General features: G+C 36.8%; 1 protein-coding gene across 3 annotated transcripts in view; it reads left to right on the top strand.

Moving 5' to 3' along the window:
- The window catches only part of ITPR2 (inositol 1,4,5-trisphosphate receptor type 2), a 559320-nt gene that overhangs the window by 110671 nt on the left and 434876 nt on the right, over positions 1 to 13773 (top strand). For 2 of the 3 annotated variants that reach the window (XM_043440936.1, XM_043440939.1), the window contains exons 3-5: positions 4812 to 4927; positions 5718 to 5804; positions 7885 to 8043. In XM_043440936.1, coding sequence (XP_043296871.1) covers positions 4812 to 4927; positions 5718 to 5804; positions 7885 to 8043 — 362 coding nt within the window. Of the gene's footprint in view, positions 1 to 4811; positions 4928 to 5717; positions 5805 to 7884; positions 8044 to 8981; positions 9028 to 13773 lie in introns of those variants that run through there. The other variant, XM_043440938.1, reaches the window with a different exon arrangement.

Here is a 13773-nt window from a genome sequence, read left to right as displayed (position 1 = left end):
TGCCTTGTATTTTAGGAAGCACTTGTATCTGTGCAAACCAAAACATTTGAGAACTATTTAGTGAGGTATTGCGAGTAGAAATTTAGACTGGTTTCCTTCCAGACGCACATGGAGTCGCTTGGGAAGGCTAGTTCTTTGATGTACAGTGTTACATACTGTGGAATACATGCTCCACGCCATTTGAATGGCTTTCATATTTCTTCCCTCCACGAGCATTTATTAGAAGGTTTAAGATGCCAGCAGATCTTTCAGTTTAACGTGAACATTTCTGGGAGGTTTGATTTCCTTCCATGGTTTTAAAATAAATGTTTCAATTTTAAGACTTTTTTTTTTTTTTTAACAATATTGCTTGACTGAACATAGACTGTTTTGTCAGATTTCTAGCATTTCCTGACCTTCTATAATTCTGCAAAATTGCTGGCCTTAGATCTTAAGGTTAAGTTTTTTTTTTTTTAATTTAACTCTAATTACTTGCTTGTAATTACTTATTTGGGCTTTTGATGTTTGCTCTATGAAACAAACCTTGTCTTTTTTTTTTTTTTAATTATTCTTTGAGTCTTGAAATGCTAGAGTGTTGCTACCTAGTTAATAAATGACACGAAGTAGCTTTGTAATTGGAAAAGTCCCTGAGGTCTTTTTTCCTAGCAGTATATACATCTTTAAATTTAGAGGATGAGCAGACCAAGGGGCCCCAGCGTTCTGGAAGCAGGGTGAGGAGGGTGCTGAGAGAGGAAGGATAGGTCTGGATTCCTGCGTGCCAAAGAAAGTGTTAGTTGCTCAGTCGTGTCTGACTCTTTGTGAGCCCAGGTAGCCCACCAGGCTCCTTTGTCCATGGAATTCTCCAGGCAAGACTATTGGAGTGGGTGGCCATTCCCTTCTCCAGGGGATCTTCCCACCCCAGGAGTTGGGCCCTGGGTTTCCTGCATTGCAGGCGTATTCTTTACCAGCTGAGCCACCAGCGAAGAGAAAGGAAGGCTTTTTGTCAAGGCTGTACCCATGCTGGTGCTAGTTATTGCTTCTGCATATATTAAAAGTTACTACATGGTAGTGGAGACTTCACCCTCTACTTCTTGCCGTGCTGTTTCCGGGAATTTGAGAACTATACAAAAGCACAGTGTGGCGTCTGAGACTGCGGCATCAATGAAGGGGTGAACACCTTGCCATGAATTTGACATTTTGGGGTTACGTTTGGGTTTAATCTGAGAACTCTACTTTTTGAAGCTCTTTGCTGAGAGCTCTGTAAGTGTTTAGTCACTTCTTAATCTTAGTGAAGCTACTGCTGAATGAATGGAGCCATATTAATGATAATACCTTACATTTAATGCTTACTATAGGGCTTTAAAGTTCACAGAGTAATTTCACAGATTTTCTATTATTATTATTATTTTTCTCATCTTAGCAGCCCTGTGAATTAGGTGTGGCAAGTATTATTGTGATCTTTATTGTGCAGTATATTTAAAATCAGACAGAATACATGACTAGCCCAAGAACAGTAGATTTTTTAAAATGTTTTCTAAAGGAGGTAGAAGGAGAGTTACACACTCACTCACACACACACACACACACACACACACACACCCATCACTGTTACCACCAACAGCATTTTTACAGAGGTCTGCATGTCCTAGGTTTCCTCCTGTCAATCAAAATAGTCCTGTGATGTTGGTACCCACACTTCAATTATTTACAAAATGAGATGCCTCCTGGGGAAGGTGGCTGAGGAGAACTATACAGCTGAGGCTCTGAAAATGGAAAGGGCTTTGAAAATGTAAGCCTTAGTGTCAGCTAGACTATCCTCACTTTCCCTCTCCCTCACCCTTCCCCACCCCACACTAATAGGTAAGACTAAGCCTATTGGTTCTGCTACTTTCTTTTTAAATCTGCAGCTACCCTAAAACTCCCATATGCCCAGATCCTCCCTGTCTCTGATCACACTGGCAGTGGACTTTCATGCTGGGCTTCTCATCTTGCTGTTTATGTCATCTTCCATGTGCTGTAAGAGCTGAAAACCCTAAGAACAGGGTGTTTTCTTGGGGTGAAGAGCATACTCCTAACCTAGAACATGGCACTCTGCAGACCCAGATTTCAGCCAGTGTTGCCGATTTCATTTCACAGCCTGGGATGTCATTTTCCTGCCTGGTTGGTAGCTCCCTGGGCATTCTGCTTCTCTGCCCTTGTACCCGCCGTGGGCTCAGTTTGAGATGCAACTCCCCCCACCCCCCACCAACCCCTGCGCATTTGAACCTTCTTGCCAACATGCTGAATTAGTATAGATTCTTTAACACTTGACTTGTGTCTTCTTCTCTGGAAGATTTTTTCTGGATCCCCCTAAACAATGTGAATGGGCTCTTGCATCTTTGAGGCCCACAGCACCTTCTGCAGAGCCTCATTGTGAAAGTTCATCACACAGTCGATGCCTGTTTCACCCACTAGACTGAGAGCTTTCTGAGGACAGGGTCTGAGTCTTCACACCCAGAGGCACAACCTACTAGTCAACCCTAGTTGGCTGGATGTTTGACTGGATGCTTCACAATCGCTTTGGCTATAACGATGAGGATTGTGACAGTTTCTTTGCTAGCTACCCAAGGATACCATTCATTAGAAGTGCTCCTGGGGTGGTCCAGAATTTAGGAAAAAAATATTTTCTTTGTCAAAAGACTATTTCCTAATGGACTTAACTAGGGATTTGAAGTAATGGAGAACCCATTTTTTTTTCTTTCTTCATAGATGAAGGTAATCAGAAGTAGATATTGCAGATTATGGCATTGAGTTCTACTTAAATATAGACTTGTATTTTTGCTGCACTAAACAATGTAGGGTTTGGCCATTCGCCTAATATAGGCCTGTTAAAGCGGTCTGTTGTATTACTTCGGGAGTACTCTTTCGGAGATATCACTAAACAACCTTGGTATGCGTGCTTGTAAAACTTGTATATTCTCTTTGTAGATACTAATATATAGGAATAGTTTCTAGGTGTTATCAGCTATGTTGCCAAGGAAAACAGTTTTTAAATCTAGTTATTTGGGTTTCACACACTTGTGCCTGGTGAGGATTCCTGTCTCCTGCTGTAATTATGACGAGTCTTTTGACCTACTTTGAGCAGCTAGAAGGTATCTGTTTTCTGCTACTTATAAAATATTTACTCATCCACATCAATAACTTTTAGACCAGAAGTTAATAATGTTTTCTATAGGTGTATGTGTGTAGAAGGGAAGCAATCAATAGAGTTTGTATTATTTATAGTTACAAGCTATAGAAAAAAGTCATTATTTCTTCTGAGTTTTAAAAGTTCCTTAAGTAATTTACAGTAATATTTCTTGATCATGTGTGCCATTAGAACCAAAAGCAAGTGAGATTTGAAAAGAGATTGTCTCGGATTTCCCTGGTGGTGCAGTGGATAGGTATCTACCTGCCAATGCAGGGGACAGGGGTTCGACCCCTGGTCCCGGAAGATCCCACATGCCACGGAACAACTAAAGCCGTGTACCACAACTCCTAAGCCTGTGCCCTGGAGCCCTGGTCTGCAACTAGCGAACCCATGTGTTGCAACCACTGAAGCCTGTGAGCCTAGAGCCTGTGCTCCACAAGAGAAGCCACTGCAATGAGAAGCCTGTGTACAACAGTGAAGAGTAGTCCCTGCTCACCGCAACTAGAGAAAATCTGAGCTCAGCAACAAAAGCCCAGTGCAGCCAAAAATAAACAAATAAACAAGAGTATATGAAAAAAGAAAAAAGATCACCTCATTTAATTCTGTACTTAATTTTAAAGAGAATAATAGAATGAGCATATATATATATGTGTATATATATATATATATATAATATAGTCAATAATGTGCCTAAAATTGACATTTGAATTGACTGAATTGTATCTTCGGAAATGTATTTGAAAAATGAAAATGAATGTAAACATTAACACATCAGTCAAAACAAGGTTAATTTATTATATAGAATTTTTACAAATTTTTGTGAGATAAATGAAAATAATGTTTGGATCTTCTGTGACAATACTCCTTTACTATAGAATATTGGGAGTTGACGTCTATTCTAGGTTGTAATCCATTCCACAAACACATAGAATCATTAGCAAATAAAAGCAGTGCTCAGTCAAACTTCCATTTTCCTCTTTAAACAGGAAATATTTGTTTTTTCACTTAGAGATATCACTATATTATTTCACTATGATTTTCTAACTTGATGTTTAGTAGTAGATTTAGGACTATAATCTTAGTTTTTTGTTTTTCTTTGTTTTTCCCTTATAACAATGCAGTGCAATCATTATAACATACTGCATCTCAGATTTCCACACCGTATTCACCCTAGGTATGTGTAACCTTGGGGAATAGATGGCTGAAATGTGATTGCTTGATTGCTGTGATTGTTTCTACTTCTTCCATCACTTTTGACTATCAAAGATACATACCATGAATAAGTAATTGATTGTGCAAGGTCAGATAAGGCGAGGAAAGACACTAATCTGGTTCTACTGACTTTCTAAGACCAGGTACCCCATTATAATTAAGAAGTGCTTAATAACGTTTACATTGGTTTGGTTTCTTTATAAATCACGTTAGCAATGGTTTATTTTAAAAACCCTAAGCTAATGAAAAGGGTGGTATTTTAACAGACTAACTAATTATTTGAGAAGAAATGTTATGGGTAGAATTTAAGAATTCACCAGAGAGTGGGCTAAAGGATGTTTAAATGTTATTTATGCTCAGACATTCAAGACTCTAACACTCAGCTATAAGGGAAATCTAAAATATGCTGGTCTCCTTAGTTACAGTGTTTTCGTTTGTTGGTTTGTCACAGACTGCCTGTTTAAGGTGTGCCCTATGAACCGATACTCTGCTCAGAAGCAATATTGGAAAGCCAAGCAAGCTAAACAAGGGAACCACACAGAGGCAGCCTTGCTGAAGAAATTACAGGTAAGGACCAGCCTTCCATCTCTCTGGCTTAAGACAGAGCAAGTACAACAATAACAAAAGGTCTATTCCATAGCTTAGTGATTGCCCTCAGTACACTGAGATCCAGAATAGATGTGGCAACATGCTGAAAGTGGAAAGGACTGTGAAGTCCTTTTAATCAGTGTATGACTACTGATTTCCTGGTGTGTAGGGAATGTATTTCTTGCTATTTATTAGGGTGTGCCAGACCAGTTCAGATATTCACAGCACACTGAAAACCAATTCAGAATCTCTGCAGGAATATCAAATCCAGTTATATTTTACCTGACATAGGACCCCATTTTTTTTGAAAGACGATCAGAAAAAAAAATTAAAAGTCTATTGTTTCTGATTTGGACTCTGTGTAAGTTTAATAGGACTTCGTGTGTCATTAAAATTCCTGTTACTTTTAGAATTGAAACTGTATTTTGAAGCCTTTGAAATTTATCTGTGTTTGGCTTCTCTAGCAATATTCCTAATGAAAATAATTTTTTAAGACCAGACTGCTTAGTCCTTTTTCTGAAATTTCCAACATAAGAGCATATCAGTATATTTTAGGCTGCATTTCAGCATTAAACTGAGAGAATTGTCACACATTTTAATCATATATTTAGTTACTGCCCCACTTCTCCCTAAGCACCAAGTTTAAAGCAATCCACCTATTTTAGTCTCGATTGTATTCTTTGTCCCTAAAATAAACCTTTTTTCTGTGTCAGCTATTGTTCTCTATTTGTTATGCTTTCACAGTAAATATTTGATAATCACTTTACAGCATGCTGCAGAACTGGAACAAAAACAAAATGAATCAGAGAATAAGAAGCTATTGGGAGAAATTGTGAAGTACAGTAATGTTATACAAGTAAGTGTCTATTTATTTTCATGTAAAAGAGATGAATATTTTATCAATAATTTGCATTTGGTAGAAATGCCAACCTGTATTAAAATTGGGGGCTACAATAGTTTGTTCTTTGGTCAGAATTATACAGACAGTGTGATATTTTCAGTTGATATTCAGCACATCATTCTATATGAATAAATCTGGTGTGTACACATAAAGAAATGAGCTTATCTAGATGTATTGCACAAATTATTAAATCAAAAGGAAGAAGATGGGGAAAAGCTTGTAATAAAATAGTCTTTTAGAATTAATGAGACTAAACATGTAACATATGAAGCTTTATCTTTTCATTTTGTAGGGAGGAAAGTTTTCAAAATGTACTTTTAGATGAGAACTGTCCTTGAGTTATTATATCTTCTATTTCAATTAATATGCACACTGATTTATTTCATCAGCATTTCTTTCTTGTGCTTCACTTAGATCTTTTAATTTTTTACTTGATAGTTGTTAATATATGCCCCACCTTGTTCCAAAAAGAATGTAAGGCATTTTCAAAAATACTTTTCACATAATAAGATAAAATAGAAATAAATAAGGCAACTGGATCAAAGGGAAAATACTGATTGCATGAATAAAGTGAAGTCAAAGGTGAAGCATGTTTATCATATCCATGTTGTAAAGGCTGGTAAACTTTGAGTTGAAGCCTTTTTGTTGCTTGTCGAGGTATAAGGCCATGTAAAATATTGCGATATTCACATGTTAGTAGAAGGCCGGTACAGAGAACTAAGTCAGAAGTTTGGAAGCACAAACATTCTCAGGAAGAGGACCAGAGAACTGTTTCTCCAATGAGCTCTCATAAAGAGGACACTGTTTAATATAGTAAACAATGGCCCTAACAACTTCCTTACCATAAATGCTACAATGAGGTGTTTCATAGAGCTGTTTCAAAAAATAACATCCCCTGATGTTTTGTTATTGGTCAGTGGCCAAGTGCCAGAGCACGGGACCAACAGAGCAATTCTCTGATGGGGCAAGAGGAGAGCCCTGGGTCTGCGACTCCCCGGTTGTTACGAGTTAATCCCATAATAGACTGTGTGTTACCTGTGGCTGAATGTCCCTTGGGTGGTCCTCCATAGCTAGAGTTTCTCTTAACCAAGTTTTGCTTCATATTAAGTACCAGCAAGCAGAACTTAGGTTTCTTGTCAAGAATCTGACTTGCAAATATTTCCCAACACGTTAAGGGCTGAGCCACACGCTCTAACAGGGTGGATTCCAAAAGGACTGGAGTTGGCCCATGAGGGTTTTCACTGATTTCACTGGAAATTTCTGAGATAATTTCCTTTTTATTTTGTGGATGTTAAAACGACCGTTCTTTTTTTGAAAAGATTGGATTAATAAACAGGAAGTTTATTTGTTTCAGTTTTCCTACTCAGAATAGTGTCTTGGAAAGGGTTTGCCCATGGGATCCAGATAACCCCAGCGGTGGCCCTCCTGCCTTCATCTGAGAAGGAGCGGGATCGTGTCCTCTTGTGGGAGAGGTTGTTTAGGATGAGCAGTTGGTCTCCTCACACAGGGGGATAAGGGCTGGTTTTAGGCAGTGGTGGTTAATAATATGAAGTGGGTTGATGCTTTATTCCAGTTCCTTGCTTATCCTTTAATATAGTTTGCTTTTGTGGCCAGGCAGGAATTGAGAAAGAATATATTGAGTTGATCAAAGAGTTCATTCAGGCTTTTCTGTAATATCTTATGAAAACCTGAATAAACATGTTCGCAAACCCAGTAGTGAGGAGTAACATCCTGGTCTCTTTGGAAAGCCTGGGTTTGTCCTATTGTTTATCAGTAGATGAAAATCATTCAGGGACGTGTCCTTAGGTTTTTTTCCTTATGTGCTCACTTCCTATGAAACAGCACTGGGGGTGGAGGTGAGGAGGAACCCAGAGAAAGTTAACTTGGAAAGATGGTAAGTCTGCAAAGAGCTTCTTTGTTTACTCTCTCCCCTGAGCCGTGGTATGTGGATATGTGATTTAAATATAAATATATGTGTGTAATGAACAGAGGAGATCAAAGAATGAAGGCAGTAATCCCTATCTTTTCCCTACAGCTACTGCATATAAAAAGCAACAAGTATCTGACTGTCAACAAGAGATTACCTGCTTTACTCGAGAAGAATGCCATGCGTGTGTCCTTGGATGCTGCGGGAAATGAAGGGTCTTGGTTTTATATTCATCCCTTCTGGAAGCTGAGAAGCGAGGGCGACAATGTATGTAGCTCTAAGATGAAGAGAAAAAGTGTGTTCTTAAAGATGTTAGTTCTTAATAATGGGAGAATCCAAAAAGTGCGAAGAAAGAAAAGATAGTTTTCAAGCTTCCACATATTATTTTACGTTAATTTCTTTAATAGGTTGAAAGCATTTATTTATAGTACAGATTGTGCTCGGGAATCATACAAAGACTAAGATCAGATTGATTTAAAATCATCTTCCAGACAGAATTTTGTGAAAGAATTTTAAGTAACAGAATTTGCTTCTTGGCCTTATTCAGGAGGGAGTGTGGCTGTATAGAATAAGCTGTGTTTAGGAGATGGGAGTTTATTCCTTTGAATTAATAGAGTAACACAGCAAATTATGACAATGTCATTTATTGGCTCAGTGGCCAGTTGTTTACAATCTGTACAACTTAATAAATGTGCAATGTATGAGGAGATGTGTAATGTAATGATTGGCAGTGGCTCATTGGTGACAATACTTAAATATGTTATAGCATATGAATTTTAGTAGTTGCAAAATATTTTTCTGCTGCTTTATGGAGCAGAGAAAATAAAAATTACGTGTGATGATTTAATAAGATCAATAGTTAGATATTTTTGTGTGTAATAGATGAAGTAGCAGGTGACAGTCCCTGGCATGTGGGAGATGCTTAATAAATTCTGGTTGACACCAAGTACTCAATAAATTTTGTAAATAGAATACAAATATTGAGTCAGGTGATCAATAAAAATAGTTGAGATTTTAAAAAATTAACATTAAAAGTTGAAAGCAATGTTAAGGTCTTATTATTCTGACAGTTTTCTCAATCAATACTATAATGATATTTTAAAATGTATTGGCTGTTTCTTGTCTTAGGAATGTCTTATATTGTAATAAATCTATTTTTCCAGTGAATTTTGAAGTCGAAATTCAACTCCACAGGTTACAAGCTTCATGGTTTAATTTGGTTAATAGATTAGCTGATGGTATCCTCCTTCGGTAAGGTTTGGGAGAAGCATGGCATGCAGGAATGTAATGCACTTTAAACTTGTTTTGGATTCCTTGAAAATAAGTTATTTTCTTTTTTCTTTTGGCATCAAGTGATATGTGCTGTGAGCATGACATATATTTTAATTTCAGTAGGTAGTTAATTACAGTCAACTCTCAATCATTCGGGGACTGGTCATGCAGCTTAAGAACAACCTGTGTCTTTGGATGCCCTGTTTTAAAATACTTCTCCAGTCCCCCTCACTGAGTAGGGTCCCTGTTTGCAGGTAGTCAATGAAAATTAAGCATGAAAACAAACAAGAGCTGAGCTCAGGCTCTCAAGGAATGGGATGAAATCGTTGGATAAATTAGAGCCTTGAGATTAGCGTGGATTTTATTAATTCATGCTATCTAATTTGTCATCTTATCTATTCCTTTCCCTACTCCCAAATGCCTTTATGGACTTCTTTCATGGTTCAGATGGTAAAGAATCTACCTTCAATGTGGGAGAACCAGGTTCGATCCCTGGGTCGGGAAGCTCCCCTGGAAAAGGGAATGGCAACCCGCTCCACTATTCTTACCTGGAGAATCCCCATAGACAGAGGAGCCTGGTGGGCTACAGTTCATGGGGTCACAAAGAGTTGGACATGACTGAATGATGAACAGTAAGCTCCAAATGTCAATAAGGATGATTTTATTAATTCATCCTATCTAATTTTTCATCTTATATTCCTTTCCCTACTCCCAAATGTCTTTACAGGATCAAAGAGAGTTGACTGTAATGAACTATTTCAAATAATTAGTTGGACTGGATTGCAGGATGGGGAACAACCTACCACCCAAGCACTTCATCTTTGTTAAAGTGGATAGTATAATTGTTACATGCAAAATAGAGATCCTCCTTATATGGATGTGCTCCATAAAGCATGGCTAAAACAACCTTACACATTGCTTTTTGCTGAAATAGCTCACTGTTTTTGCTCACCACTGTAGCTTTTGTGTGTGATTAAGGTTGCTGTGAAAGCATAAGCACATCCATAGACCTTTATTTCCATGAAAATAATTATATCATAATGCTCATTTTCCTCCTTAGGAATAGGTAGCATTTTTCTAAAATATAAGTGTACTGTATTTTATTGAAGGCAGTTGGAAACCCTGTCATTTCATAACAAGTGGTTTAATTACTATTGATTTTTTGAAGCAGTTTTTCATAAAATTTTTTAAATTATCAAAGTATGATAACACTTACTGGAGACTTGGAAAATACAGAGCCAAGTTACATATATTTCCACTATATGTTACAATTATTTTTTAAGTAGATAATTAAAATTTTTTGGTTGGCATTTCAGTATCATACTCTCAGAAATTAGTAGAATGAATAGATAGAAAAGTAGAAGGGATATAGTAGATTTGAAGAGCACTATGAACTGATTCAACATAATTAAGCTTTATACAATTTTCACACAACAGGATACAAATTCTATTCATTTCCATGACTGTATAAGACTATAGATTAAAAAAAAATTAAACTAAAAAGAAGAAATTGCAAGATTTAAAGGACTTTTAAATTTCTATTTTATTATTTACTAATTAGTTAAGTTGCGATTTAGGTTATAACTACCCAAAAGATGTTCAGTGACTGAAAGCTAATGTAAGACTAAGGCTGATGATAGGCTAGAGAGAAAAGTGCTCATATCCTCAAAGAATCAGTGGTTTCTACTGTTTAAGGCCATCTCTGTCATATATATCTTACAGAATTTCAGGGTAGATAATTTTTGGGGAAAAAATAGTTTCATGTATCCCTCAACTTTTAGCTGTGTAGATGTCCTTGCTTGTTGTTGCTCAGAAAGTCACTGGGGACAGCTTTGAGCAGAGTACATAAATATTTTATTTTTGTTTATCTTCCCTTGATTGAGTTGTTAATTTTTCATCCTCAACTTTGATCTAAGAAGACATCGGTTCTTTACCTTGATAGTAGATTTTAAAAGGGAGAAACGGTCAGATATTTCTTTCAGTCAAGAAATAGAAAAACAACCCTTAGGGAAAGAGCCTCTTTAAATAGCAAGTAGATTTCACCCTTTTGAAAACCTAGACTCCTTGGAATTCCAGAGCAGGTGAGACTTGATCCCTGGTGTTTTGATTTCTGCTGCAGTGTTCTTTTCACAACACCAGGTGCCACTTCAAAAGAAGGGTGGCTGCTGGTGGTATTGTGTTGCTCTTTATTTCCAGTAAAATCCCAGCATGAATCTTCCATGGCTGTTACATAGAATCAGCAGAAATGCTTTTGGAATTGCAGTTTTTTAAAATGTGTGTGCACTAGAGTGAACGTGATATGGCAGAAAATGATATCATCCTCGAGTTCTGTATTAAATATATGGCTTCTCAGAGGACATCTCTCTGCGTCAGTGGATCAGGCTCTATGCCTGCACTCTTCTGAAAATACTACCAAATTTACCAAGTTGTCTAAACAGATAAGAATTCCTCAAGAATAGAGACTACTTCTTACATACACTTGTGTTACTCCTAGCACGTCTTACTGTTCTTTTTGTATCTTATGATTAGCATCTTGTCCATTTCATTTGTCAGTTTTATTCATCATGTGTGATCAAAGTAACCATTGTCAACAACAAGACCTAGGACCTGGAAATTAGTGAGATCATGTTAGATTCTCCTTATGAATACCACACTTAAGAATCTTTGAAGTTGGTGACATTTTGGCTATATGACTAGTCTCAAAGTTATAGAAGACTTTACAGCTATTGTTTTGAAGTAAAACTAATATAGGGATTGATCCAAAGCTTACAGAAAACTATGGTAAAATACTGAGTCTTAGAGCACTGACTATAGGTGCAACCAAAGTATTCTTTTAATTAGTAAGATGTAGCTAAAATACGTCATTATAGTTAGCAACTTATTGGCTAATATTTATAGAGTACAGACAGGAATGATAGTGAACCAAATCTAACTGTTGTTTAGGAAGTTGGAAGACCAGATGTAGTATTGGCAGAGTGCAGTGTTGAGTCCCAGTGTCTTGTAGAATGGAAGACTATTCACGTGTCTACATGATTTTGACACTTGGAGTTGGCTTGGTGTCATGTGCAATAACATATGTTTTTGTTTTTTGAGGGAGGTATTGAAAATATGTCTGTCATGTTGATTTTTGTTTATTTTGTTTGTAATTTAATTGCTTAAAATAGATACCAATTCGTGATTCAAAGATAGAAAACAATATAAAGATATATAGGGAGAAGTCTCTTTTTCATCCTTTTTCCCATGTTCCCAGTTCCCACTTCTCTTTTTCACAGTTAACCACTGGGATGATTTCTTATGTGTATACTCCTACTCTCCCTTTTTGACGCAAACATAGCCCAGTTCTGCCCTCTCATCCTCTCAGCACAGTCTCTAAATGATTTTTTCCATATCTGGACATAATAAAGAGCTTCTGTAATGGTTCTTTCTGAATCACAGCCTCCACCTGATTATGGACTTGAAAGGCAGGATGGTGAACAGAGACCAGTCCTGTAAATAACAGAAGCCATTCCTGCAAACCAAAGAATAACCTCCTTTTGCTCGACTGATGAGCTTATGGCTTCTCTATCATATTTGAATCTCCAGGTATAGTTTGTGACAACAGTACTGTAGGTGAAGTAGACTCTTGTATATAATTTATTGACATTGAAAATGTGAAATTATGTTCCTTAAAGTCTTAGTCTAGATTCAGATCCAGGGAGAAGACGTTTTATCTGTTTTTATTGTCTCAGTCCTAATTTGTTTTTCAGTTATCTATTAATCTATTCTAATATTTAGTTGATATGCAATATGCAAAGGGAAGGTATTGGTTTTCATTTCTGAAGTGGTGAGCAATTTTGTGAAGAAGAGTGAAGGTACTACAGAAGTAAATCTTCTAGTGGAACTTGACAAAAGTAACTTTAATAACTATAACATAACTGTTCACTATTATCATTAAGAAAAGCACAACTTCATTTCCCTGCAGTGATGAATAGACACTTAAAGATCAAGCAGACATTGTTAATAAAAAGATCAACTTTGACTTATTTCTTTAGAGCACTTTTCCCATAATTAATTTTAATTTTTATTTACAAATGAGCACCAGGTTTAAGGAACACTGTTAGTATTGGATGTTTAAGATTAAAGGGAACTGGTTACCCAGCGCCCAAACTATAAACATGTTCCTACAGAGTCATACCAGATTCTTTATTTTCTGAATCCAGATGATATTAGAATGTTTATTAAATTTCTGAGACTATGGGACAGATCAAATATAGTAGATTTGTTTTTAATTTAGAGCAAATACAAATGTATAAGATTCCCTGCTTGCACTTGAAGTGGTTTTAATGTTTAGGCAGATTTTTGTTTTGTGGCAGATGTATTCATTCTTGATAGCTCCTATGTACATGGCATCAGACCTCTGTGGAGGGATGCTGACCTAATTACTGACATTAAGAAAGCTCTAACTGAAATGGCAAACCAATAAGAAAAGAATCTAGGGACTTCCTTGGCAGTCCAGTGGTTAAGATTCCATGCTTCTACCCCAAGGGGTGTGGATTTGATCCTGGTTGGGGAACTAGGATCCCACATGCCAAGCAAAAGAAAAAAAAAATCTGCACCAGTTTTATGAATCCACACTTATAGGCCCTGTGGGACATGATTATATAATCATTTATCAGAAGATATTTTATCTTAAAGAGAAAAGAATTGACCTAAAATTGGGAAACAAGTCAAATATTAGGTCAATAA

Source organism: Cervus canadensis, chromosome 21 (assembly GCF_019320065.1).
Source record: "Cervus canadensis isolate Bull #8, Minnesota chromosome 21, ASM1932006v1, whole genome shotgun sequence".
In the NCBI taxonomy this organism is placed as follows: Eukaryota; Metazoa; Chordata; class Mammalia; order Artiodactyla; family Cervidae; genus Cervus; species Cervus canadensis.
This window is presented reverse-complemented; position numbering and strand designations above follow the sequence as displayed.